Genomic DNA, 25,028 nt, shown 5'->3' on the forward strand with positions numbered 1-25,028 from the left:
TTATTGACCCATCCTGTAAACAAAGCTCCCCCTGTGCATGGCCCTGAGAGAGGGATGGAAATGAATTCCCATGGGGGGATCCCACCTTGCACAGCCTGTGCTCTCACCCCTGGCTAATTACAGCCTCATTAAGCCAAAGGAGAAGCACCTGCCTGGCACCACCAGCAGACCCAACCTCACTACAAATCTCAGTGCTTCCCAGTGGTTTGGGCTCTCTGATTTTTGTGGTTGTGGGGTTAAGAGAAGATCTATTTATAGCACTTGGGTTCCCAGGGCAAACTTGGGTGCATCCAAGCAAGGGCAGTGCAGAGGCACCTGATGGTTGGGGTCTCAGAGCATCCATGGAGTTTGATGTTGATGCTAATGGGGTTGAGATTTCAGGTCGGCATTTGCAATTGCATCTGGGGTTCACCAGTTCCAGGTGGATGCTTTTGTTGCAGCACTGTGAGGAGGATCTGCAGTTGGAGCCCCCTTCTCCAGCCAGCTCTGGAGGTGGGGGACAGGATGGGGGAGAGGCTGGAGGAGGGCTTGCAGGAGCATCTAGGCTCTCTCTAACACAACTGCCTTGGCTCTTGCAAATCCTTTCTTTGAACTTTGATTTTCTGTTCACTTGTTCTTCTGCCTGAGGCATTTAGCAACTGTGGGATTGTGAGCAGCTCTGAGTTTCTCTGAGTGGAAGAGATGAGAAGGATGAGATCATGTCCTAGCTGTTTATGCTACAGTGTGGTGCCAAGGTCACTTTGGGTGTCTGCCTTATCCTTTTGGACAGTTCTCCTGGCTCAGGTGAACTTCAAACAGCAAGAAGGGAAGGAGCAGACCTGTCCCCATGACGGTTAAAAGTGCCTGCGGAGCAGAGTGTGGTTTGAAGGATATTTCTTTTATTTGGTGTCTTCTGAACCCAAATTGTTGCTTTTTAGTGGAATCTCAAGAGTCCTGCAAAATGCAGGTAATGGCAGCAGGACAGTACCTGGGCTGCCAGGTGGGGCCAAGCCCCAGGATGGCCGAGGGGCTGCTTCCTCCCCAGCTGTGTGCAGAAGGAGACTCCAGTGCCGCAAGGTCTGCTGCAGCGAGAGGAGCTGAGAGCTTTGGGGCTGGGATGGTGAAGGACTACGAGTGACAGCTGCAGGAGCACTTGTCCTGGGTTTGCTGGTGTCCATGCACATGGGACGGGACGGCTGACCATCTCTCTCCAGCCTGTCCAAGCACGGGGATCTCCACAGCGGCAAATGGTGACAGGTAAGACAGCAGGGACCAGTGTGCTGGTGAACGAGGGGGCTGCTGCCTGTCGCCCTTGTTTGCAGTTTCAGAGGCAAAGCGGTACCCGTGGCTTGTGAGTCTGGGGCAATGCTTCTTCAGGACTGCCTCCCCCCCCCCCCCACCATGGGGTGGTGGTGGCCCCAGCTCACCCCATGCTGGGTCTCGCGGAGGGGAGCTGGGATGCAGGTTTGTGTCACAGCCTGGCAGGAGCCCTGGGCTCTTCCGCGCGCAGAGATGTGCACGTGTCTGCACAACAGCTTGGGGTGTTACCTGTTCCTTAGCAGGAATATTAAAATGCTGCACTTGCTTGGTCTGCAAATACCCGCCTGCAAAATCTACCTGAAGGGGCAGCTCAGCCTTCCTGCACTCAAAAGTGAGACACGGCCAGCAGCGCTGGGGTCCCTCCAGTGCAAACACAGCACGGCTCTGCTGGCAGGCTATCGCTTTCCCCTGGGGAAAGGGAATTAACGCTCGAAGCCCTTTGGATGTTGGTGTGGTCGGTACAACAGGATATGGGGCAACTTGGGGCAGAACCATAAAGCTTTTTTTTTTTTTGTGGTATGGAAGCAAAGAGGGTATTTCTGGACAGGTTTTGTTACTGCCCAAGCGCTACTGGCTGCGCCCTGTTCTTCTGTTAAGTTGTTTGAATTCTTCAGAGATCAACCGCATAAAGTCACCTAAAAATATAGTCCTAAACCAGCCTGAATTTTGGGATTTTTCTGGCCGTGGTGTGCTGTGAGTGTGTTTGCTGTGGCAATTCCCACCAGGGTCAAAGTTGCTGAATGTGTCAGGTTAGAAAAAAAACCTGAAAAAGTTTAACCGGCGGCTTCCGGATGGTGATTTTCCACCTTCCCGCGGCGGCTGGACGTCCCTAAAACACTGATTTGTTTTAAAAAAATCAATTGTACCGAGGGTCTGCGCCCCTTCCCCGGCGGAGGCCTACGAGGGGCTGCTCCGCGGGAGGCGCGGGGGGGTCCCACGACCCGCGTGGGGGCGATGCCCGCGGGGGGGGGGGGGGGGAAGGCCGCCCCCGTCCCTCCCCGCGGAGCGCGGGCGGGGCGAGGCGGCGGCGGGGCCGCCCCCGGCGATGGAGGCGGGCGGTCTCCTCCGCGCCGCTCCGCGCCCCTCCGCGCCGCCGGTCTCCCCCAAGATGGCCGCCGACGTGGGATCGATGTTTCGATACCGGACGCGGTTTGATGTCCGCCGGCTCCAGGTTGGTGGCGGCGGCCGCGGAGCGGGCGGAGGGGGGGGGGGTGGGGGGGTGTGTGGATCCGGGCGGCCGCCCCCATCCCTCCCTCCCTCTCCCCCCTCGCTCCCTCCCTCCCTCCGCCCGCCCTTCCCCATCGATAGGTATCAGAAATTGATCCCCGCCGCCGCCGCTCTTTGTTCGGCGCCGCCCGGGAGCATGGAGCAGCGCTAGCGGCAATGGAGCCGCGCCGCCCCGGCCCCCGCCCCGCCGCCCCCGAGGTGACAGCGGGGCCGGGGGGCGGCCGCCGCTCCGCCCCGGCGGGAGGGGAGGGAGGGAGGGAAGTTGCGCGGGATGAAGTTGCGGGGAGCGCGGCCCCCCGCGCCGCTCCGCCAAGTTTCTTGCGGTCCCCGCCCGCGGAGCGGAGCCGCAGGTGCCCGCGGGCTGCGAAGTGTCCCCGGTGTTTCCCCCCCCCCCGGTAGCGGGGGCGGCTCTGTAATTGCATCCCCCGCTCATGTTTGGAGCCGGGCGCTGGGAGGGCAGAGACTCTTTATTGAGATGATGGATGCGCGGTAGCCCGGGGGATGGCGGAGCGGGGCTGCCCGGAGCCCCGCCGCGCTCCCATTGTTATTCAGGGCCGGGGGTTTGCGGTGCCGGCGCCGGGGCTCGGTCAGCCCTGAATGTCAGGGAAGGCGATCGGCGTCAGCCGGCTGACGGTCCTGCGAGCCGGCTCGGGTAAGGGCTGGGTGCCGGCGTTTGGGACTTGTGATGGATGCGGCGGGAGAGAGATCCTTTGTGGTTCTGGGCAGGTCACGGATGCCGTATCCCGCCGTAGTGCCCTCGGTGTGTGAAATTAACGGTAAGTCCTTTGTTAACGTGTACGAGGGAAGGTTTGTCAGGGGATGCTGGCAGTTTGTGACCTTAAATAGGCACCTATGTAGCGGGGAGGTGGATAATTAACACAATAGCTCTCACAACATAATGGGATGAAACCCAACCTGGATCTACTACAAAAGCCAAAACGCTCATTTACATGGATATTAAATGGGTTTATCCCTGTAGGATATTACGGAGTTTAAAATGCAGCATGCTTCATAGGGGAGTAAACAAATTGAAATGCGACTTATGGGGCTTTGGTACTGTATCAACAGTTCCAGCATTTAATACATTTTGGCTTTTAAGCAGATTATGTGCTACATCTGTGATACGCAACCCTAAAAGTAATGCAGGTACCACGGCCGGTCGGCTTGCTATGACTGCTCATTTATGGCATTGTGGTCAGAAAGGGATTACGGGTCTAAGCGCTTCGGATACAAAAGCATTCCTTGGTACATCACGCTAATGACTTTTCCTGGGTGCACGCAGACCTTTAAATAAGGGCAAATATTGGCAGCTACTTTTCCATGGGTTTGTCGGGGGGGGGGGGGGGACTTCACTGGAGGGAGAGGTGGGCTGGGAGGTGGGCAGCTCTCCTTCCCCGCCGTTCTGCCTGACCGGGTGGCTGTGGCTGGGTACAGAGCCGGAGAGGGAGCAGCGGGGATTGACTTCTGTCCAGGCAGCAGTTCTGCCGCCTTGCTGGGATCACGGTGGGAAAGGTGACCTTGTGCCAGCTTGGCCTAATGCCCTCTATTAAAAAAAAAAAAAAGAAAAGGAAGGGAAACAATCCCTTTATCATTCTTCCAAGAGCTTTTTCCTTTTGTGTTTTTTTTTTTCCCTTTCCTTTTCAGTGCATGTGTCTGAGCAGCTCTGCTGGCCTGGGGCTGGCTGGGAATGGCAGAGTTTGAGCAACCCTGATGAATGGTGGGCATATGTAAAACATGTAGATAATGTGCTACTCGGCAGCACTTTGATTGAAATGGCGTTGAGCCTTTTTACAGCAAATAGTCTTGGAAATGAGAAGAGATAAAATTCTATCAAAGATAATACCAGCCATATTTCACTGGGTTATGAGATTGTTTTATTGTGTACATTACTAATGCAGTATTTTTTTTACAGCTTTCTTGTGTATAATAGTCATAGCGGGATTCATACCTTTATGGGTTTTTGTGTTTTAATTTGCTCTCGGTTTATTATGTTCTGGATAGCATTGTATGGATTACACGCTCTGCGTGCCGGATGCCGTTTTAATCTAACCCGTTCTGTGTTAAAACGGCAAAAAATGGGAAGAGTTGTGAGCTGCTGATTTGGGATAATAAATACAACCGCGAGTGAGGGGAGAGAGAGAGACCGATTATAGCCATCTTTTATAAATGTCTTCACATCTCATTATGCAGATGAGCTCTGGCTATACAGCTCCAGTGTTTGGTTCGTCAAATAAAATGCTCTTCGTTTTATTTCCTGTAATGCAAATGCTCTCTGCGTGCTGGAGCGGAGTTGGGCAGAAACTTCGGCGGCGGCGGCTCTGCTGGATGGCGGTGTGCCGGGAGCCTCGGAGCGCAGTGTGGTTGATGGAATGTTTTTGCTGTTCAAAGTTTAGGGGAGAGAGGAAAAAAAAAAAACTGTGGATGTGATTAAAATATTATAACCTTATGATATTCTGAAGTGCATAAATTTTACATATCAGCTACAGAGGGAGTTTAGACATCCATTAAATGATATGACAGCTTGACTTATCTAAATGTGCTATCATTTAACAATGTGTCAAAATTCTTCTTTATATAGACGACAGCAGTAAATAAGCTATCAGTCCTCTTGGCTGAAGCTTAATTCTTGGAGCTTGGACTAATAAACTTAACTGCACTCTTGTGGAGCAGCCCGTGGGCAGGATAACCTCAGGGCGAGGCCAAGGCACTTTTGGGGCTGTGAATGGGAAGAACTTCACCTCTGCAAATTCCCCGGGGCCCGTGTGGTTTTTGGGGCTCTTATGGAGAGACTGGTGGGACCTTCCAGTTTCCTCCAGCACCCAACACTACCAGTTCCCAGCCCTGCTTTGCAGAGGTGGAGGGTGGGGTGGTGCCCGTGGTCTCTGTACCCAAGGGGAAGAGGGGAGAGCCTGAGGGAGCTCTGGGTGCCCCATCTCAGGGGGATTTCATCTTTCCAAGCTGAAATCTCAGGGTTTATGCAAGTGCAGCCCGTGCCCGGGGCTGGCTGAGGAGCGTTGTGGGGTTGTGAATGTGGTTTGTGCTTTCCAGTGGCTCCAGCTGCTCTGTGTGTGTCAGGGCGTGGGCTGCAGAATTGTCCCGTTTATACAATTAATATGAATTTAGGAGCAATGGTACTAATGAAGCCTGGTTCTCTGCAGATGTCTGTCTCATGATTGGGTTGTCTGGTGTCTAATAGGTGTGTGCTCCTCTTGGGGCATTCCCAGTGACCAGGGCATTTGTCATGGTGTTCTTCATGTGGATTCTCCACTGTCTCCTTTTGCGGCTGTGCTCTTGTAGCCCATCTCTTGGCAGGGACACAAGTGGCATTTCTTTCCTTTACCCAGGAGCCCTGTTTCCTTAGAGATCTAGGGCTGTGGCAGCCAGAAATGCTTGTCCCTTCCATGTGCCACCATGGAGGTTCAGCTGAACTGACCACCAAGGCGTAGCTGATGCTCCAGCTTGGCCCATTAAAACCTTGGTGGCTGGGGGACCCATGTGTCTCTGGATGCCACCATCATTGACCACTTTGTGGTGTCCCCTTTCTCCATGCCTCCACCCCAGATCCCTCGTTGGGACAGGCTGAGGTGGAGCGTCCATCCCGCATCCCACCGTTCTCACCAAATCCTTCATTAGAAGTAAATACTTGATATTTCCTATTTATATGTGAAGGGGATAACAAGATGGGCCAATGTTCTTGGTCCCACCTGCTGTTGGGTCTGTTTTGTGCATCGGCAGAAAGTCAGACCGTGAAGTTGCTGAAGTGAAATGTGGTTTTTCTTCCTGTGGCTGAATAATTGAGACGCTGCCAGACAAGAAGAGAGCTGCAGAAAATTAGAGTTTATCTTTAGCTCCGCAGCTCTCACTTTAGAAACTGGTGACCCCAATTCCAGCCCGAAGAGTGACTTCTTCCCTAATTAATAAATACATTAATTAATTGTGTGTGTGCTGCAGCCCATTAGAGATGTATGTGCTGGCCTCCTGATCCAGTTTAGTGGGTTGTCTCTGTGGCCTTGGGGGGGTGGGGGGGAAGGGATTGTGACCAAGAGGCGAATAGGGGACAGGGATGGAAATATAATTTGATTTTGTGGGACCAAAGGAAAGGATATCAGCCCTGCCACCTCGTGGTGGGTTATGCAGCTTGGAGATGGGCACGGGGACAGCGAGCAGAGCGCTTGGGGTTGCTGTGCCCACTGAAATGGGGGAGAGTATGGAAGGGGGTTCATGGGGTGGAGGCAGCTGCCTGCCACCCCCAACCCAGGCCAGCTCCGGCAGCGGAGGAGCCTCTTGCATCAATGCCCTGTGTGGCTCGATGGCGCGAGGGGAGCCATTTCGTTGGGGTTCCTGGGCTGCGTCGTCATCTCCTGCTGCCTTGCAGGCAGCAAGTTTGGCAGGGCTCAGCAGGGCTTTTGTGCTGCAGGTGGAGCTGAATGTTAAAACACTTGGTGATCCGAATTATTATTTATGACCAGATTAAGCAAACAGTACACTCCCAGCCTGCGAGTCCTTTAGGAGGTACTTGCTTAACTAGATAACCTCAGTGGAGCATGCAGAACTCTCTATTCATCTCCCTCCATATGTTGGCACAGGAGCTGCTCCCTTCAGTTAATTTTTCTTGCTGTCTGCAGAGACTTCAAATAAAAATGCAGGCATAATTGTTGTGCGCGCTGGTCCCGTAGCTACTGTTTTCTCTGCTGAACGGAAAGTTAACTGTTGGCAAAAGAAGCACCATCTTTAAATGCTGAAGGCTTTGTTTGCCTATGGATTTGGGGGCTGGAGTGGCCCGTCTGCTCTCCTATTTTCTCCTCCTATTTTGCTGGTTGGAGAAAAGCAGTGGTTTTGGGTTCCCAGGGGTAGCTGCCTGTCCCGTGGGATGCTGGCGATGCTGCTCCCCTCCTCCCTTGGGCGCCAGCGCAATCACAGTGCTGTACATACCTCGCTGCAGGAATTCCCACATCTTGAATTTCAGGGAATTATCCCGGGAGCTGCTTGACACAACATGGCAAATTGAAAATGCGGGGCCATTGTTTGCAGGGAGGGAGTGCGATGGAGAGCTGCAGCATCCTGCTCCTACAACAGCCTGCCCTGAAATGAAATTAATTTAGGGTTCAAAAGCGACGGCGTGTGCTCCCCCCTTGCCAGACCTCGAGATAGACACCACGCTGCAGCTCGCTCGCTGTATTAATGGTGTGGCAGATTCCCTCTCGGATTGGAAAAGGCACATTAGAGGCATCCATTCCCCCCGAAAAAAAGCTGCGTGAAGTTTCTCAGAACATTTTGTACCATCCTGCTCCTATTACCGAAAGATGTAATTCCCCAACTTGGGAGATAATAAGCAGGTATTGACTTCTGCTGGGGTCATTATCAAGATTTATTCAGTCAATATGGCTTCTCAGGTCAATAAATCTTGAGGTTGATAAAGGAGGAATATATACTTGCAGACTTTATTAAAAAGTTTTCCCCTTTCGTAACACTTTCTCGTGTGTGTTGCATTAGGATCTATGACTGAGTTTCCTTTAATTACCTTTTTTTTTTTTTTTTGTGGTGCACGCTTTCTTGCAGCTTTTGGTGTGTCTTGCTGAGGCAGCAAAACCCAGGAAGGAGGATTTGGCCCCACGGTGGGTCCGGCTTGCTCAGGATCACTGCCTTGCTAAGATCCCCCTCTCCTGGCTTGGCTTTGGCGATGCGGTGGGGGACTCGGTGGGGAGTGCAAGGTCTGTGGGCACCTCGCCCCAGCATCTCAGGGCTCATCAGGTGGGGAGGACAGGGCTGAGCGTGGGGCGTTGGGTTTTTCTGCTGGAGGGTTAAAACTCAGGATTCCTGTTCCCAGCCCACCGTAAAATAACAGGATCGTGTCCCCTTCCCCATCGCAGGCTGAGAAATCTCTGCGATTCAGAATGGAGTGAAACAGCTCCGGTGCTGGGTCGGGCTCTGTCCCAGCACCTCCTTGCTTCCTTGGGCAATGGCTTTGTGCCTCAGTTTCCCTGCTCCTGGGCTGCAAGGGATGGAGTATTCTTGCAAACCAGCATCTCAGGGTAAATCGCCCCAAAAAGGGGCCTGGCAGCATCCTGGTGGTTGTGCCTATGCCCTGGGTACGTGGGTGTGCGCTTGTCCATCGTCTCCTGCAGAGAAGGGCCCTTGGAAGGGTTGTGTGCGCCATTTCGGTTGCCCGTGCACAGGATCTCAGGGGGCATCTTTGCGAAGAGGTCCAGGATGTATCAGCACAATGAAGAACTAGCTCTCAAAGCCAGCAAGACGCCAGCCACAGGGGGTCATCAGTAAAATCTAACCAAAAGGCTTAGATAGCCTGGAAGGCTGAAGTGCTCGTTATTTACCGCAGTGCTTGTTAATGAGCAGGGGAGCAGCAGCGTCTGCCCCTTCCCAGGCCAGCGCTGCCACATCCTGGCTTGGGTTTGGGGTGGTGGGGGAGCCCCGGACAAGGGGGACAATAACTGCTTGCCCAGGGCTCGCAGGCAGGAACCCCGTCAGAAGGGCAGCGTGTGATGACGGGCTGCTTCAACTTCATCTGTGTATTTAATACGGTTTATTTTGGCCGTGTCTGCCGAAGAGCTGCTTTGCAGTATCCCCACCATTGGTGGTTTTCCTTTTAAGTTGAGCTTCACGATTTCACACAGCTGAACATGCTGACAACTCCTTCCAAAATGGTTTCAGTGCTTTTTTCTTTTTTTTTTTTTTTTTAATATGGCCTTGCTGTGTAATTATTTTTTTGACTACTTTGGTGTAGCACTTAATGATTTCCCCAAAGCTGCAACAGGACCCCAGAGTATTGATTTAGTTGCAGTTTAAGTGACTCGCCGCTAACGCGTGGCCGTTTTAATATTAATTGCTTGCCGTGTGCATGCTAGCTAGTTCTTCTGCAACACGGATTTCTAAAAAAGTAAATAACCAATTTGAACCCCGTGTAAATATTCCTCTGGTGGGAGCTGTGCCGTGCGTCAGCCGCTCTGAGCATGCTACCGTTGCCTTTGGTAACGCTCCTGCAGTTTTACACTGAAGTCAGGACCTCGGGCATCCTTTGTTTTCTTCCGTCGGGATAACATAATAAAGTATTACCTGGCACTGGCAGCGGGTCTTGTAATGTGCGGTGTAAGCACAGCCGCTCATCGGCACCGGAGCTGGTGTGTTATTGCTTAGCCTGGCTGCAGAGGACATTTATTCTTTATTAATCATGCCGACGGGGAGAGCTACCTTCGTCTGCGGCTCTCGGAGCGGTTTGCAAACATTGCTTCATCCCCGGGAGCTGGGTAATTATTACCCCTCTCATCCCCCCGGTTTCTCGGCAGAGGGGTGGGGTCCGGCAGCACAGCTGGGGAGCGGTGGGCTCTTCCTCAGCAGGGGCACGGTTTGGGGGAGCAGCCTTGCTAAAAGCTCCCGGTGATGCCCACATGCCATGCAGCAGCGCGTGGCGGCTGGGATGGGGTGATGGGGAGGGTGGTGCCCTCCAGGAGGAAGGCTCTTGGGGAACCCCTATGCTGCAGCTGCCTGTACCCCGCAGGACTGTGGCTCGCCACTCTCCCTGGTAGGGCAGAGCATCACGCTGGGTCCCTTGAGGTTCCCCTTAGCAGCACCTTTGGGTCCCGAATTCAGTGCCCAAGTTGCTGGTGCAGGCTCCTCCACAGGGTCTCTCTCCCTGTGAGCGTTTGCTGATGCCGCATTCGTTGCACCGGAGCCATAGCGGGATCCCCTGGCCGTGCCACTCCGGCTCCCTTCCTCCAGCACCGGTGGTGGGCTGCACTCTACTGATCCCAACCCCAGCCCTGGCAGAGCTGAGGGCTGGCTGGGGCCGGCGGGTGCCGGGGGCCGGCGGGATCCAGCCCCGGGCACGGCTCCAGCACGTGTTCTGGCATCCAGGACGGTGGCGGCCATCCAGGGCCAACGGCTTCGCCCGCTCCATTCTCCGCTCAGCGCACGCTGCAGAGGTAGCGTCTCCTGTCACTGCACTTTTCTTTCAAATAAAAGCAGCTAATTAACATTATTCTTTAATTATTGCCTTTATCAACAAGGGGTCTGGTTTATACCAGCAGGATAGTCGCTTTCCCTTCTACTACCCAAGCGAATGCTTCAATTCCTGTTGCTTTTGAAATGAATTTGATGTCATCTGCCCATTGTCACTTAATGGGGACACTTGGGTAATGATTGCGCGCTCCAGCCCTGTTAGCAGCACTGCGAGCGTGTAATTTAGCCCCTTAGGCAACGGTACTTTTGAAATCTCTGGATAGTTTTGAACTCTCTGTTCTTAATTAAATATGCAATTTTTCACGGTAACCAGGTTAATTCTTTTGTGTTGTGTTGTAATACTGTTAGGAATTTTCATAGTTCTTATTAAACATTATTCAGGCATTGTGAATTCCATAATTAAAAAAAATGAAAAGAACAAAGCTTGATTCACTTCTTTCTTTTCCCTGGTTAATTTATCAAATGAATTTTGCAAATTTTTCTTTTTCTCCCCAGACGGCATGCCAAGTGTTTTAAAGGGGAAGGATTTAATTGCTCTGTAGGGATTGGCTGGTTATGAAGGATTTGGCTGTTTGATTAGTAAACCCTATTGGGAATGGTTTAATGCTCCATGATCTTAAAAATTGTCTGATTGTTAGGCTCTCCAAGGATGTTTTCTCTTTTCCTTATGTACGGCAACAGCTTCGCACAAGTGTGATTATTAGATAGCGAGGAGGGAGCGGAGGGGTAGATGGCCCGTGCTGGGTGAGCCTGCCTGCGCCGAGGGAGCCGCTGTGGCCCCTGGAGCGGCGATGATGATGATGGTGAGACAAACCAGTGGTTGTTTATGCGCGTCCCTGCAGATCACGGCAATGGATCGCTGGCTATGCCAGGATGGGTCTCCTGCCGGGCCAGATCCTGCACTCAGGTTCTCTTTCAAGACCCGTTCCCCGATATCTACCTTGTAATATAATGAAATTATGCAGAATATCTGATTTACCAAGAAGCAAAACGCTGCTGCGTTCTCTGTGTCTGAATCACTCTGGTATCCCACCGGGTGGCATCCTGTAAGGATGCTAAAGTGCATGGGGCTGTCTCACAGGGGGCATCCATGCAGACCTGGAGCCGGGCGGGCAGGACCGTGCACGAGGAGGGATGCGGGGCTGCAGCCTGCTGGGGGTTTAATCCAGGTACCCCATAGCGGGGCGGGGCTCGCAGAGCCCCAGTCCAGGAATTATGTGGGTGATCAACCTGCTCCGACTGCGGAGCCTGGGGATGTCCAGCCAGAAGCCTTTAACCAGGGAGGCTTTGAAAAAGGGAAAAACAACACAAAAATGCTCTGCCTGTGTTTTTCGCTGGTGGGGATGGTACCCACTGCCCAGTTGCTGCTGCTTTTTTATTTCTCCCATCCCTGTGTAAGGGGGGGGCTGTGCCCTATCCTCACACCCTCAGCCCCAATGCCTTCAACTGAGATTTGGATCCAAAATCGATGGATGTGACGTCTGCATGCTGACGTCGGGGCCACGGGGACGGGCTGTGACTCCAACCGCTTTGGTGTGTTGGGGAGAGTGCAGCTCTCCAAAATCCCCGCCGGGGAGGAGCCCGGGCTTTGCTTGCAGGGCGGCCGGGGAGCATCCCTACGGGTGCTGCTGCTGCCAACAGCTCCATGGGTTGTTTTTAAAGCACTGTTGGATTTAATATAGGGAAAAAAACCCAGTCAATATCTAGTGTTTCTAGCTGTACCTTGCCAGTTGGGGTCCCCCAGGTCCCCCTGAGGTTGTGGGGTGAAGGACGGTGATGGGCTCACTATTAAACAACTGAAAAGCTCCGGCGTGGCGCTGGCACCCAGCGGGTTTTTCAGGGGGGCAGGAGGGGTTTTGCTTCCCACCTGATGCGTGGAGCATCCCTGGGGGGTGCCACTCGCTGGAAGATGGCAGCCCACCCAGGATCGATAGCGGCCGGTCTGAGGGGGCTCCCCAGGGGTTATTTGGGCTTTAAGGAGAGGTCAGAGAGTCATTAAACTTATAAATATATTATGGTTTAAGAGAAGAGCTGTTGTTGTCTTTGAACTTGGTTTATGTGGCGCAAATTTTTCCCCATTCTCATTCAAGCCTCTTATGCTGGGTGGATCAACCAGTGGGGAGGTGCTGTCTGCGGCCGGGGCAGCACCTGAGCAGCGTGGGGTAGAAAATAAAATGTTCAACAGTGTTGGGCAGGGGGTCTTTGCCCCAAAAAGCATCAAAACCTGCACTTAAAACTGCTACTACTCCCCCCCCCCCCCCCCGAAATTTGCAGAAAGATGTTCATTTGAGGTTTGGGGAGCCAAGCGATGCTGCTGTGGCTCAGCCAGTGGTGATCCCGGCTCGCTATGGGTGCTGGCAGTGGTGCAGGGTTGGAGCGTGCGGCGAGGCTGGGGCTTGTCTGTGTCCTGGGTGCTTTTGGGTGAACGGGGTTTTTCTGGGGAGGTGCAAGTCAGCGGTACGCAGGCGCCCAGGCTCAGCGCTGGGACCCTGGCAGAGCCGAGCCTGGTCCGCTCCAGCCAGGTGTGCCCTTGGCACGGTGTGACCACGGAGAAACGTCACCAGCCCATAAAGCAAAATCCAAGAGGCAACCTGCGGGGTAATACCCAGCGGCAGCATCAACTCATTGCAATGTCTCCATCATCGTGTTGAGCAGCGTGGGCGAGGAATGCAAGCGGGGCTTAAAAATAATGATTAAAATTTTAAAAAATCCCAATTGCTCCCCCAGTTTCCCCGTTCCTCCGTGGCTGATCTGGCAATGCTGGGCTACAGCTAAAGCAGGGATGCAAACCGTTTGCTATACAAATTTCGCTCAACGGTGGCGACCCGGGGCTTGAGCAGAGACCAGCCGTGCCCACAGGGCTGCCTGGGCTCCGCTGCACTGCCGGCGTGGGGCTGCTCCCTACGGTGCCGTGCTGGATCCAGAAAGTCATTTAAAAAACAAAAAACGAAAAAAAAAAAGGACTAGACATTTGCAAGGCGAAGCCAAGCAGATGCCGGTAATGTATTCCCAGGCATGACACAGAGTGGCAGTGTGTCATGAACTGCGTCCCTGGGGACCCCCGGGTCTGTGATATTGGCTTTAACCCCCACCGGCTCTGGTCGGGGTGTAAATTCATCAGGCTTACGGGTATTGCTCTTGGACTACTGAATAATTTACAGTTGCAGAGCCCAGCCAGGTTCAGGTCATCGGGGTTCATGGGTTAATAACAGGTTTGGTTTTTGTTGTCAGCAGCTGCCTTGATAACATATGAAAGAATCCTATTCTGTTGATTAGATTTTGAAATGGATCAATTTTTAATCAGCAGAACATCTGACTCACTCAATAAGAGTAGCGTGGTGGAGACAGGACGAGGGTCTCGTTATTTACAGGATTGTTTGTTTTTACTAATATGCAAATCCTCGCCCGGGCTGGAGCCTGCCCCCCACCTTCCTTCGCCCCGGCTCCCCCAGAATAAATCGTTGGGATTATCTGCAGCCTCGCACCAGGTATTTGATTCATCTACTGATTTGGTAGGAAATCCATGATGGTGTTTAAGAGATCCGAGGGCACGCTGAAGCTTTGATTTATCCATCTGTTGTTATCAATGGAAAAACATTTACTTACCAATCACCAAGTCTTATATATAAAAGCACCTTGGGGGGGCTTGGCTCACCCCTTCCCGAGCATCCCTGCGGGGAGTTCCCCTCCCCGAGGGCCACCAAGAAGCACCTTCAAGATGAGCTCGTGGGTGCTGGGAGAGCAGGGGACAGACCCCAGTGGGACGCAGAGAGGTCCTGGCCAAATTCCTCTGTGCGAGCAGAGTTTCAGAGGGAGTAACTTTGATTTCATCACTAATACTAAAAGAGCTGGATTCCCATTAGAAGTGAAATACTGGTTGGGGACCTGGGCAGATGCTTTTTTTTTAAAAAAATTTTTTTTATTACTTGGAGCACAAAAAGCATCCCAAACTTGACATGTTGCATTGCAGCTCGATAACCACATGCGTTTCTTTTTGTGAAGACATGCATAAAATACATTTTTTTCCAAACTGGAATCCGTTGGGTCAAAATTTTGGCTTGAAGCAAGTGTTAACAACCGCGATAACGGGACTCCCTGAAAATTAAACTCTATTTTTTAATAACAGAAAAGGTAAAAGTCTCATAAATATAACTTTGGGAAGAGCGTTGCTAGAGTACAGATGAGACTGCGGTTGCTGGATGGGCGCTGGTGGCTGGCTGGGGACGGTCTGTTGCTGGCAGATATTGATATAGATAAGGACTCGGTCGTGACGGTAATTTGCATGGTTTTGCCCTGGGTACTTTGGGATTTTACTTTTAAAACTTGCGCCTTCTGGCAGTCTCCTTAACCTAAATAAATATTTTCCCTCTTGCCACGGATCAATTAAGATCATGGCTGTGTGGGGGCTTGCTCCTGGCAGGGTTTTTTTCTCCATTTTTTTTCTTGAAAGAGTTGCCTCATATAAAATTGGGTGAATTTATGAATTTGTATATATAGGTTTTTTTGTTGATTTGATGAGGTAGTGATTTAAGCACCAGGAAAAGTGTGCTGAAGCCTCTGGCTGGCGATGGGGATGCCGGCGGTGGGGATGTGAGCGTGGGGATGAGCTCCCTGGTCCCGCTGGGTGCCATTGCCTATTCCACCCCGCGTGGGCACCCACGTCCCCTGTGTTTGCTGACCTTTGGCCACAACCAGCCACGCTCCGAGGTCTCCTTCGGGGCTTCGCAGTGCCCAGTGTTAGTACAGTACCATGAGCCCAAGGGCTCATTTCTGTAGCCTGGAAATAATGCTGCAGGTAATAGGTGTCTGCTAATAGCCACAGCAGTAGCTTATGGGCTCTCGCCCCTGTCAGCGGGCACGGGCGATGTATCGGTTTCTGCTAAAAACATTAGCAACATCAGAAGGTTAAATATGCATATTATATCATCCCTGGCGGTTTTATTTTCAGGAGAGCAACGGGTGTCACAAGTTCACGACTTCAAAATTAAGTTTATTTTAATGATGGAAAATGTGCTTCTGTGTTGAGCATCTGCTGGTTATTTTCTGAGATGAGCTGAAAGAAAAACATTTTTGCAAAGAGTAGAGGGGCAGCTGACCTGGTTTTTATTTAATAACGGGTGCTTAGAAAGCATCAATGCAGATGATCGGTCTTCAGCGTCTGTTGTCGGGCAATGGGGAGCTGCCCAGTTCTTGTGCTTGAGAAAGGCAGCGGCTCCTCTGGTAACTCATTAACTCTCAAAATTGCCCTTGTGTTTAGCAACTGAGTAAATGAATTGCTGATGGCTCCCTGGGTTTTAGTGTCATTGCTCCGGACAGGATTGACGCAAAACCACGCTGGGGCCGGTTCTGCCGTCCCTGTGGGTGCAGTGCGGTGGGAGCCGGGTCCTGCACGCGGTGGGAGCAAACTGCACTGGCAGGGTTGGAGATGGTGCTTTGCCGCTTCATTTGCGATTTAAGGGCATGCGAGGGGGTTGCTCCTCTGCAGCTCAGGGTTCATTTTGGGTCTATGAATTTGTACTCACAACAGTCCCAAGGCTGGCGGGTACAACCCTGTGTGTTGCTCAACAGCTGCGCTGATTTGATCTGGAGTTACCGAGACCAGCACATAGTCCTGTCCTTTTTCCTCCTTGATTTTTAAGCTGTTTAGTTAGGTATGAAGCTCCAACAATTTTGGGCACCACAGGGTATTTGGGTTTGTTAGGTCTTGCTATGGGGGACATGTGCATTGCCTTTTGGCAGCACTCTTCTCTTTACCCACCCCTTGCTCTCTTATTGAAGAACTCCCCTTCCTACCAGGATGCATAACCTGAGCCTGGAAGAGTTTCTGTGTTTTGGTCTTTTTTTAGGCTAATAATTAAACGATAACAGAGCCCAGCATCTCTTTATTTAAAGAGCAGATGGAGCATCCTGAGTCTTAGCAGAGTCCTGGCTCCGACAGCGCCAGTGAGTCCTGGAGCTTGGGGTTTGGATGTGCCCCCCAAGGACCACGTTATTGGGCAGGCAGCGGGCAGCAGCCCCGCAGGCAGCAGCCCCATGGGATGTCGCTCGGTGGCGGTGCTGGCTCTGTCACTCAAAATGGCAAGGGCACCATTAGGTAGGGATGGGCCGAGACGCTTTTCCTGTCCTCCCTTCCCATCCCGCGGCTGAATCCCAATGAGCTGCTTCGAAAAGCACTTTTGGGCCCCGATGGGTTGTAACTCCTTCCCGCCGTCTGAGTCGGCAAAATCTGGCACACCGTGGCTGCTGCGGGCTCGGCTGAGTGCCGGGTGGCTCTTGCTCCATCCCGCCTCTGCGAGCAGCTCGCAAGCGATCTGAGGAGCTGTGGCTTTTACGGTTGTAACGGGTGTGGGGTTTTTTTGGTGACGAATACTTTATAATGGACAATCCCAGTCTGCTACTTTAAAAAGCTATAAAAGAAAATAGCGCAAGTACTGGCTGCTGAGCTTGCCCAAAGCTGGTTGCTCCCTCCTTACCTTTGCTGATGCGGAGCCGCAGCGATGCATTCGGGGCTGCAGACACCGTTGCAAAGGGTCCGTATCAATCACCGGCAAAATCCCCATCTTTCCCCATTTTGTCTCTAACCGGCATCACCATCTAGCAACTGCGTTGTTTACCTCCCACACTGATTTCTCATTGAAATGCCCTATTTTTATTTTTTTCTTAAGCAGCTACAATTGATAATTTAGCTCTGGATAAAGCAACCTTAGAGCTTTTTATTTCTCAGAGGCCAAACATTGATGTTGTGTGAAATGGGAGCTTTGAGGAGGCTTTGTATGGAACTTAGCTTCCTGAAAAATTTATTTACTGCGACTGTGATCTGCAGGAGCGAATTGATGTTTATCTATAGTAGTTCTTGCCAGAAAAAAAAATGCATAACTGCACTTTCTTGGGAAGCCTTGAAAGGCCTTTTAAATAAGTGTCTAATAGTAGGCTCTCAATAGCAAACAGCCAGCTTGATAGCAGTATACAGTATATTATTAACTATAAGCAGGCTTAATCTTTTTCTCATGTTTTAGAGAATGCTTTATAACCTGTGGCCAAAGAATTCATGATCGCCAGGTATTTGAAGCTAAGCAAAATTATACCGGCTGTTACTGCTGGGAGATCAATACTGCTGGGAAGCGTGCAGGGCCGTGAGCTCCTGCTTGCAGCCGGCGAGCTCGTGCTCGCAGCCCATGTCCTGGTGTCGACTGCTCCCAGGCAGTCCTGGCTGCGGAGCTCGGATTTGGGTGATGTGTGATCCCTGGAGAAGGATGCTCGGCGGGGGAGGGTTATTTATTTATTCTCTTCTGCAATTGCCACGTGGGAGCTGGGGGTCCTGGCGTCGTGCACGGATCCCAGCTTGGCGATGCAACGGCATCGGAGGGGAGGATTTGGCCCTGGTGGGATGGAGCCGGCTCACCTGCATCTTTGCTGGACGTGGCAAAAAAATAGCAGAATTTTTCTGTCTAGCAGCATTTGCCCTAAGATGAGGGTTCTGAAGTCCCTGGTGAGCCTCTGACCACCACCTTCGCTTGCTGTCGGGGGCCTTTGCTTTCGCCAGGGTGATCTCGGCTGTGTGCTTTAGTGCCCTCATTTGCAGTTGTGTTTTTCTGCTTTTCCTGCCCGCGCTGTATTAGATCCTGGGAGCTCTGGCCAGGAGTCAGGGAATCGATAGATGGTTAAGGTGATAAGTGGCTTTGCTAAAAACCAATTTTGCAAGAGGAGTTTGCAAAGAGGTTAGCGGAGAGGATCTGCATCTGTGCCCCAAACGGCTCACTCCGGCCAGGAGCTTGCCTCCGACCTGAATTAACCCGGGAAGCATCCTCAGTGTGAGTTGCGGCTGCTCTTCTCCTGCTGCTGTAAATCCATGTGGATCCTACGGGAGGGTGAGCCCGAGGAATAAATCTCCTTCCTCCAGAGAGAGTGTTTGGGGAAAATCAGAGAGGTGAATGTGCCTGAAGGCAATATAAACTTAAACAAGCAGAATTTGCTCAGCTGATAACTTCTAGCCGGTTTCGGAGCCGGCGGCTCTGCTGGCATTACGGTGGCGGTATTTACATAGGGATGAAGTGTTCCCATACGGCTCCTCCAGCATGGCCAGGTCTAAGCAGGCTTTTCCCTCATCTCCACCACAGCTGGCTGCTGCTTCCAACTCTATTTTCCCTTGAACAAACATATTTGTTGTGCCCACTGTCGAGAAGATCCCATGGCCCATTAGCGGTGTGATCCCTGCTTTCGGCAGTGCCGGGGGAACGGTGCCATGCAGGGACACCATGCTGCCTCCTGGCATGAAGCACAAGTGTCCCCTGGTCTCGTGTCACCGTGTAGCCCTCGATCACGTGTTGCTGCAAGAGATGGATTTGGGAGGAACGGGCAGAAATAGGGAGTAGCACATCTCAGGGGTGTTTCACCAAAGCAGTTTTGACCACCAATGGCTACTACATGGTCTTTTCAGAGGAGGCAAAGCTGATGGCACCTAAGATCTTACTTTCTAACTAAATTTTGCAACTAATCTCTGTCCGTTCCAAAAGCAAAAGCGCTTTGCGCATGTGATGAGTCACTTAAGACACGATTCAACTTGCTGCCATCTCCTTTGCTATATCCAAGGGGTCCCAGCTCCCTCCTGGGGCTTTGCTGACCTGGTCCTGGTTTCATAGGTGGCTCATTGTCTTTGTGGAAGTTCCTGAGCCCTGCCTGCTCCTCGGGGCTGCCTGGTTGGGGTGTTTTTGGTGGCGCCCCACAGAAGAAGTCGGCTTGGGCTACAGTTCATCGAGCTGGTGATTTATTCAAGGGCATTGTGATGTTCCTCTGGTTCATCCCATCCCTCATGCATCCTCATCTCTACCATGCCCAGGCTGTGAGGTGAGGAAGGTGTGGGCTTTCCCACCTATGCGTTTTATTTTCCGTGGGCAGAGAGGTGGGTTGTTTTTAGGCTTTCTGGCACTTCTCAGGCTTGACTCATCTTTTCCCACCTGCAAGGCCAGCGATATCCCCCAAATTCCTGCCTCAAAGCAGGGGCACCGGGGCTGACGATGGGATAAGCCGGCAGCAGCATCCCCCTCCCCTCAGGCAGCGGTTCTTTATTTTCCCTCTTTTCCCGTTTATCAAGTGGGATTTCCCCTTGGCCAGTGACCCCAGAAGGAGCACTGTGGGATACTCATGCGTTGCTGTTGGGCTTTGCTTTCGTGCTGTTATTTATTACTACGTCGCTTCATTAACGCATACACAGTTCGAACGCTGTGGCTGAAACCACCTTATTATTTCATTTTTTTAATCATAGTGGGGAGGCTCTTTCTGGATGCTGATTGATGGAAACATCTCCTCTAGTCAAAGTGTCTCCGCTTTGCGTGGTAATGAAATAGTTTGACACTTTGACATGAGTGTCAAACACTTTTCCGACGAAGCAAACAGCGGAGACTTTGATCTAGGTGCAAACTGGTTTCATTACAACAAACAGACCCCCCTTTCATCCAGAAAAGAAGATAAGGGGTTTCAATAGGTGCTAACTAGCAGCTGCTCTTAATGATTTTAAAAATAAAAATAAGAAAAAAATATAATAATAGAACAGTTAAGCTATTATGTCATGTTATAAACTAGCCCCAGTGCTGTTGAGTGAAATAAAGTAGGTGTAATGCCAACAGTATGAATGATAAACATGAGAGAATCCTCCTAAAATAAAACAACAGAAATCTTCGCTTTTGGGAGATGTTCAGATTTGTTTTTCCTGGTATTTCAAGCAAGAACATCTTCAGAAATGCTTTTTCTGGAGAAAACGCATCTTGTTTTTCATAAAAGTGGCATTTTTCCATGAAAATGAACCACTTCTACTATTAGCTTTCTTTTTAATCTCCCCCCTTGATTTTCTCCTGGCCAAGCCTGGAGATATTTTAAGTCCTGGTTGGAGGGAGGAACCCCGAACATACCCCCAAGCTGACAAAATTCTGCTTGACCATGAGCTTTTCTTTTTCAATAGACAGTTTTGAGTAGAAACGGGTAAAATTCCTCCCTGTTGTAACTATGTTGGTGTTAGGCTGTACTGTGCCTGGATTTGGCCTGAGTATGTCCAATTAAACACAGCAGCACCTTTTTTCTATTTTGAGTGTTGGGTTTGTACACAAATGCGCTGTCAGCAGCTGAAGAGAATTTATGTGATGTATGGCAATGATTAGGCTACAGCAAATCCTGAGGTTTATGTGAAGGTTTTCTCTTCCCTCTCTGCTGTATGGACACAAGCGGCATCAGCCCAGGTGCAGCATTCAGTCTTCTCACTTTGGGAGTTTTACTTTTAACCGTTTTCTTAGAAATCTTTTCCCTTTGAACATCTTGGATTAGGTGTTCGTTGTAGGTCCCTTCCAGCTGAACTATGCCATATCCTATGCCATACCCTATCTGTCGTGGTTTAACCCCAGCCGGCAACTAAGCCCCACCCAGCCGCTCGCTCACTCCCCCCTGGTGGGATGGGGGAGAGAATCGGAAGGGTAAAAGTGAGAAAACTCATGGGTTGACATAAAGACAGTTTAATAGGTAAAGCAAAAACTGCACACGCAAGCAAAGCAAAGCAAGGAATTCATTCACTGCTTCCCATCGGCAGGCAGGTGTTCAGCCATCTCCAGGAAAGCAGGGCTCCATCACGCCTAACGGTGACTTGGGAAGACAAACGCCATCACTCCAAACGTCCCCCCCTTCCTTCTTCTTCCCCAGCTTTATGTGCTGAGCATGACGTCATATGGTGTGGGATATCCCTTTGGTCAGTTGGGGTCAGCTGTCCTGGCTGTGTCCCCTCCCAGCTTCTTGTGCCCCCCCAGCCTGCTCGCTGGTTGGGTGGGGTGAGAGGCAGAAAAGGCCTTGACTGTGTGTCAGCACTGCTCAGCAATAACAAAAACATCCCTGTATTATCAACACTGATTTCAACACAAATCCAAAACACAGCCCCATATTAGCTACTGTGAAGAAAACTAACTCTATCCCAGCCAAAACCAGCATGTTTTCCACCCCTTATTCCATACCATTTACGTCATGCTCAGATCCCACGCTATCCAATACATCCTCATTAACCACCACTCCCCTTCCCATCCTTTGACATAACGCACAGATATAATTCCCTAAGTCTATGGACCACCCCTGTAAAATGTCCACAAAATGTCCACTGAGTTCATTTAGTCCATGACTTTGGGCTCCGTCTGTGATGGTGGTCACTCAGGCCAGGAGAGGTGGTGTGTTGCGTGGAGTTACTGGGCACCAAAGCCACCTCAGGTCAGGTCATTGCTGCACTTGCACTGCTTCTTGTAAGGCTTGTCCTCCACTGGTTCAGGTGGTTCCTGCTATAGTAGTTCCTGTAACATGCAAATCAAATCATGGGTTACAACAATTTAAAGGTATTTCCATTACAGTCTCCACCCCTGGTCCCTTTGGACCGGACCACAGCGTTTAACATTGCAATGAACTCCTCTCCTTGCCCCTGCTCCGGCTTGGACTTATCCACAGACTGCAGTCCCTCAGGGGTGTACCTGCTCCAAGTGGAGCCTTATCAATGAGCCACGGTCTCTCCAGGGGTATACCTGCTGTGGCATAGACTTATCCACAGCCATAGTCGCTTTGAGGTGCACCTGTTCCAGCGTGGCCTTCTGCATGGGCCACAATGCCTTCAGAGATATACCTGCTCCAGCACAGCCTTACCCGCAGCCAGAGTCCCTTCAGAAGTGAACCTGCTCCAACATGGCCTTACCCATGGCTGCAGTCCCTCCAGGGGAGTACCTGCTCTGTCGTGGGCTTATCTGTGGCCACACGCTTTGAGGTGCTCCAGCATGACCTCATGCACAGCCACTGATGCTTCAAGGTGTACCTGCTGGAGCATGGACTTATCCACAGCCACAGACGCTTCGAGGTGTACCTTCTCCAGCATGGACTTATCCTTGGGCCACAATCCCTTCAGAGGTATACCTGCTGTGGCACAGACGACATAACCACGGCCATAGACGCTTTGAGATGTACCTGCTCTGGTGTGGACTTATGCACGGCCACAGACGCTTCGGGGAGTCCTGCTCCCGTGTGGACTCATCCACAGGTCACAGTGCCTTCGACTCGAGCTCACGCTGGAGTTCCAGCCTGTCCGGTACAGCAACACAGAAACAGCAGCGATGCCCTGGCCATCCGCCAGCCCAGGCGCATCGCCATTGCTGTTATCAAAATGTTCCCAGGCACAGCAGAGTCAGATGATCAGCAGTACAGCAGTACAGCAAGCAGCGAAAGCAAAAAGCAGCCACTAACGAGCACTAGACTCTAATATACAGTAAGGCAAGCAAGTCCCATGGCAAGCACAGGAGCCTGCCAATTAATAGCTAAACAGCAGTAACAGCTATAAATTCAGTCTAGCACATTCCAATCAAACCTGTCGTTATCTCGAACCCTTCGAGCCCCACGTTGGGTGCCAAAAAGACTGTTGTGGTTTAACCCCAGCCGGCAACTAAGCCCCACCCAGCCGCTCGCTCACTCCCCCCCGGTGGGATGGGGGAGAGAATCGGAAGGGTAAAAGTGAGAAAACTCGTGGGTTGACATAAAGACAGTTTAATAGGTAAAGCAAAAACTGCACACGCAAGCAAAGGAAAGCAAGGCATTCATTCACTGCTTCCCATCAGCAGGCAGGTGTTCAGCCATCCCCAGGAAAGCAGGGCTCCATCACGCCTAATGGTGACTTGGGAAGACAAACACCATCACTCCGAATGTCCCCCCTTCCTCCTTCTTCCCCCAGCTTTATGTGCTGAGCATGACGTCATATGGTGTGGGATATCCCTTGGGTCAGTTGGGGTCAGCTGTCCCGGCTGTGCCCCCTCGCAGCTTCTTGTGCCCCCCTAGCCTGCTCGCTGGTTGGGTGGGGTGAGAGGCAGAAAAGGCCTTGACTGTGTGTCAGCACTGCTCAGCAATAACAAAAACATCCCTGTATTATCAACACTGATTTCAACACAAATCCAAAACACAGCCCCACACTAGCCACCACGAAGAAAACTAACTCTACCCCTGCCAAAACCAGCGCACTATCCCATATCCTATCCCATATCCTGCTGTGATGCCCAGCGCTGGGTTTGTCCCCTTGCCCTGCTCTGCCCTTGGGCATTGCCCCTGAGATGGCTCTGCCCAGAGCCATGGGGCGAGGAAGCACGGAGGTGGTAACACACGAGCAGAAGTGCTTAATTTAGTGCCTCCTTAATTGGTGCAGCAATTCCTGCTCCTTGCCCTCGTCCCTGCCCTCTCCACACTGGGGGCTGGAGCGCAGCGAAATCCTCCCTGGGAGATGCTGTATTTGGAAATGACAGAGGATTTGGGGCTTAATTTTAGCCAGAACATGTGGCTTGTTTTTAGATGCTTCTCAAGTCAAGTCGCGGTGGCTTTGTTACAGTTGAGGAAAGAAAAAAAATCCCAAAAAACTAGAGAGGCAACGTGGTTTAGATGGTATCTCTCCACAGACGGCGTTATGGAATTTAATACAAGGAAGCTTTTGCAAGTTGCCCGGTCTGCGTTGGAGTGCAGAGAGCCTGCGTTTGAGATTAAAACTCACATTTCATTTTTAGAAGACTGTGCTTAATCCAATAATGATTCCGTGTTACAAACAGCAATAATATCTTTCAGCATAGTTAATCAGAAGAGACTTAATGCTGTCACTATTTATTAACCTTTGTTGAAAAGCAAGAAGTTTTCTTACTAATCTGTGATTGTTGCTCTTGTCAGGCTCTATCAAGTGCAAACCAGATTTGGCATTCGTTACAGCGGGGAGGATGCTGCCGCGTTCCCTGCCGTCTGCTGCATCCGACCCCTGTGTAGGGACATGGTCCCATACGGTGCAGGGGGGGTGGTTTGGGTGCCGAGGGGGGCCAGGCTGGCTGGTCCCCTGCCTCCCATCCCCATACCTGCAGGTCCCAGATGGGTTACAGCCTCATCTGCTCCTCCAGCCGCATGGACCCTGGTGCTGGGGTAAAGAGGCAGCTTTACCCCTCTCGGGGTTGTTTTTTTGGCTGCCTGACCCATGTTCCTGCATCCAGGTCCCCCTCCCAGGGGCTGTTTGAGGCAGCAGGCTCCCGGCGTGGGGAGATGCTCTCCTGGCCAGGTGGCACTGGGGCAGCAGCGTTGGTCTCCGACGGTTTGCGGGAGGTTAAGTGACTTCCAGCGGCTTCCCCAAAAGCTCGGGGGATCCCCCCACCCTGCTGCCTGCATCCATGCCAGGGGGGAAGAGGGTGTCGCTGCACAGATCGAGGGGTTAAGGGGGGTTTTGCAAGGATGCGGTGGCAGGGGCTGAGCACGTGGAGGTGGCTTGTCCCTCGCATCTGAAAAGGCATCCCTTGCATCCGAGCATCGCCTGAGTCCCTGGCACAGGCAGGCAGGAGGCTGCAGGCAGCGCTGCCCGTGAAATCACGGCCTTGTGTTGGCATTTCCCAGGATGGTGGTTTGCGTGGTTTTTTAATGCCGGTAGCCGAAATGTGGGTTTTGGGGAGGAGAGCGGTGGAGGGTGCGTGTTTTTTGAAGCTCCATGGTGATAAAAGGTCAGTGCATGAAGG

General features: G+C 51.7%; 1 protein-coding gene across 5 annotated transcripts in view; it reads left to right on the forward strand.

Annotated features, from left to right (window-relative positions):
• The first annotated feature begins 2,344 nt into the window (after positions 1 to 2,344).
• Positions 2,345 to 25,028, forward strand: part of CUX2 (cut like homeobox 2) — a 71,612-nt gene continuing 48,928 nt past the window's right edge. For 3 of the 5 annotated variants that reach the window (XM_076352805.1, XM_076352807.1, XM_076352806.1), the window contains exon 1: positions 3,064 to 3,302. Coding sequence is in view for 2 of the 5 variants with exons in the window: in XM_076352809.1 (XP_076208924.1) it covers positions 2,345 to 2,470 (126 nt within the window). In the remaining 3 variants the exon portion in view is untranslated. Of the gene's footprint in view, positions 2,471 to 3,063; positions 3,303 to 25,028 lie in introns of those variants that run through there. The other 2 variants (XM_076352809.1, XM_076352808.1) reach the window with 2 other exon arrangements.

The sequence above is a fragment of the Aptenodytes patagonicus genome, chromosome 15 (assembly GCF_965638725.1).
Source record: "Aptenodytes patagonicus chromosome 15, bAptPat1.pri.cur, whole genome shotgun sequence".
NCBI classification, from domain to species: Eukaryota; Metazoa; Chordata; class Aves; order Sphenisciformes; family Spheniscidae; genus Aptenodytes; species Aptenodytes patagonicus.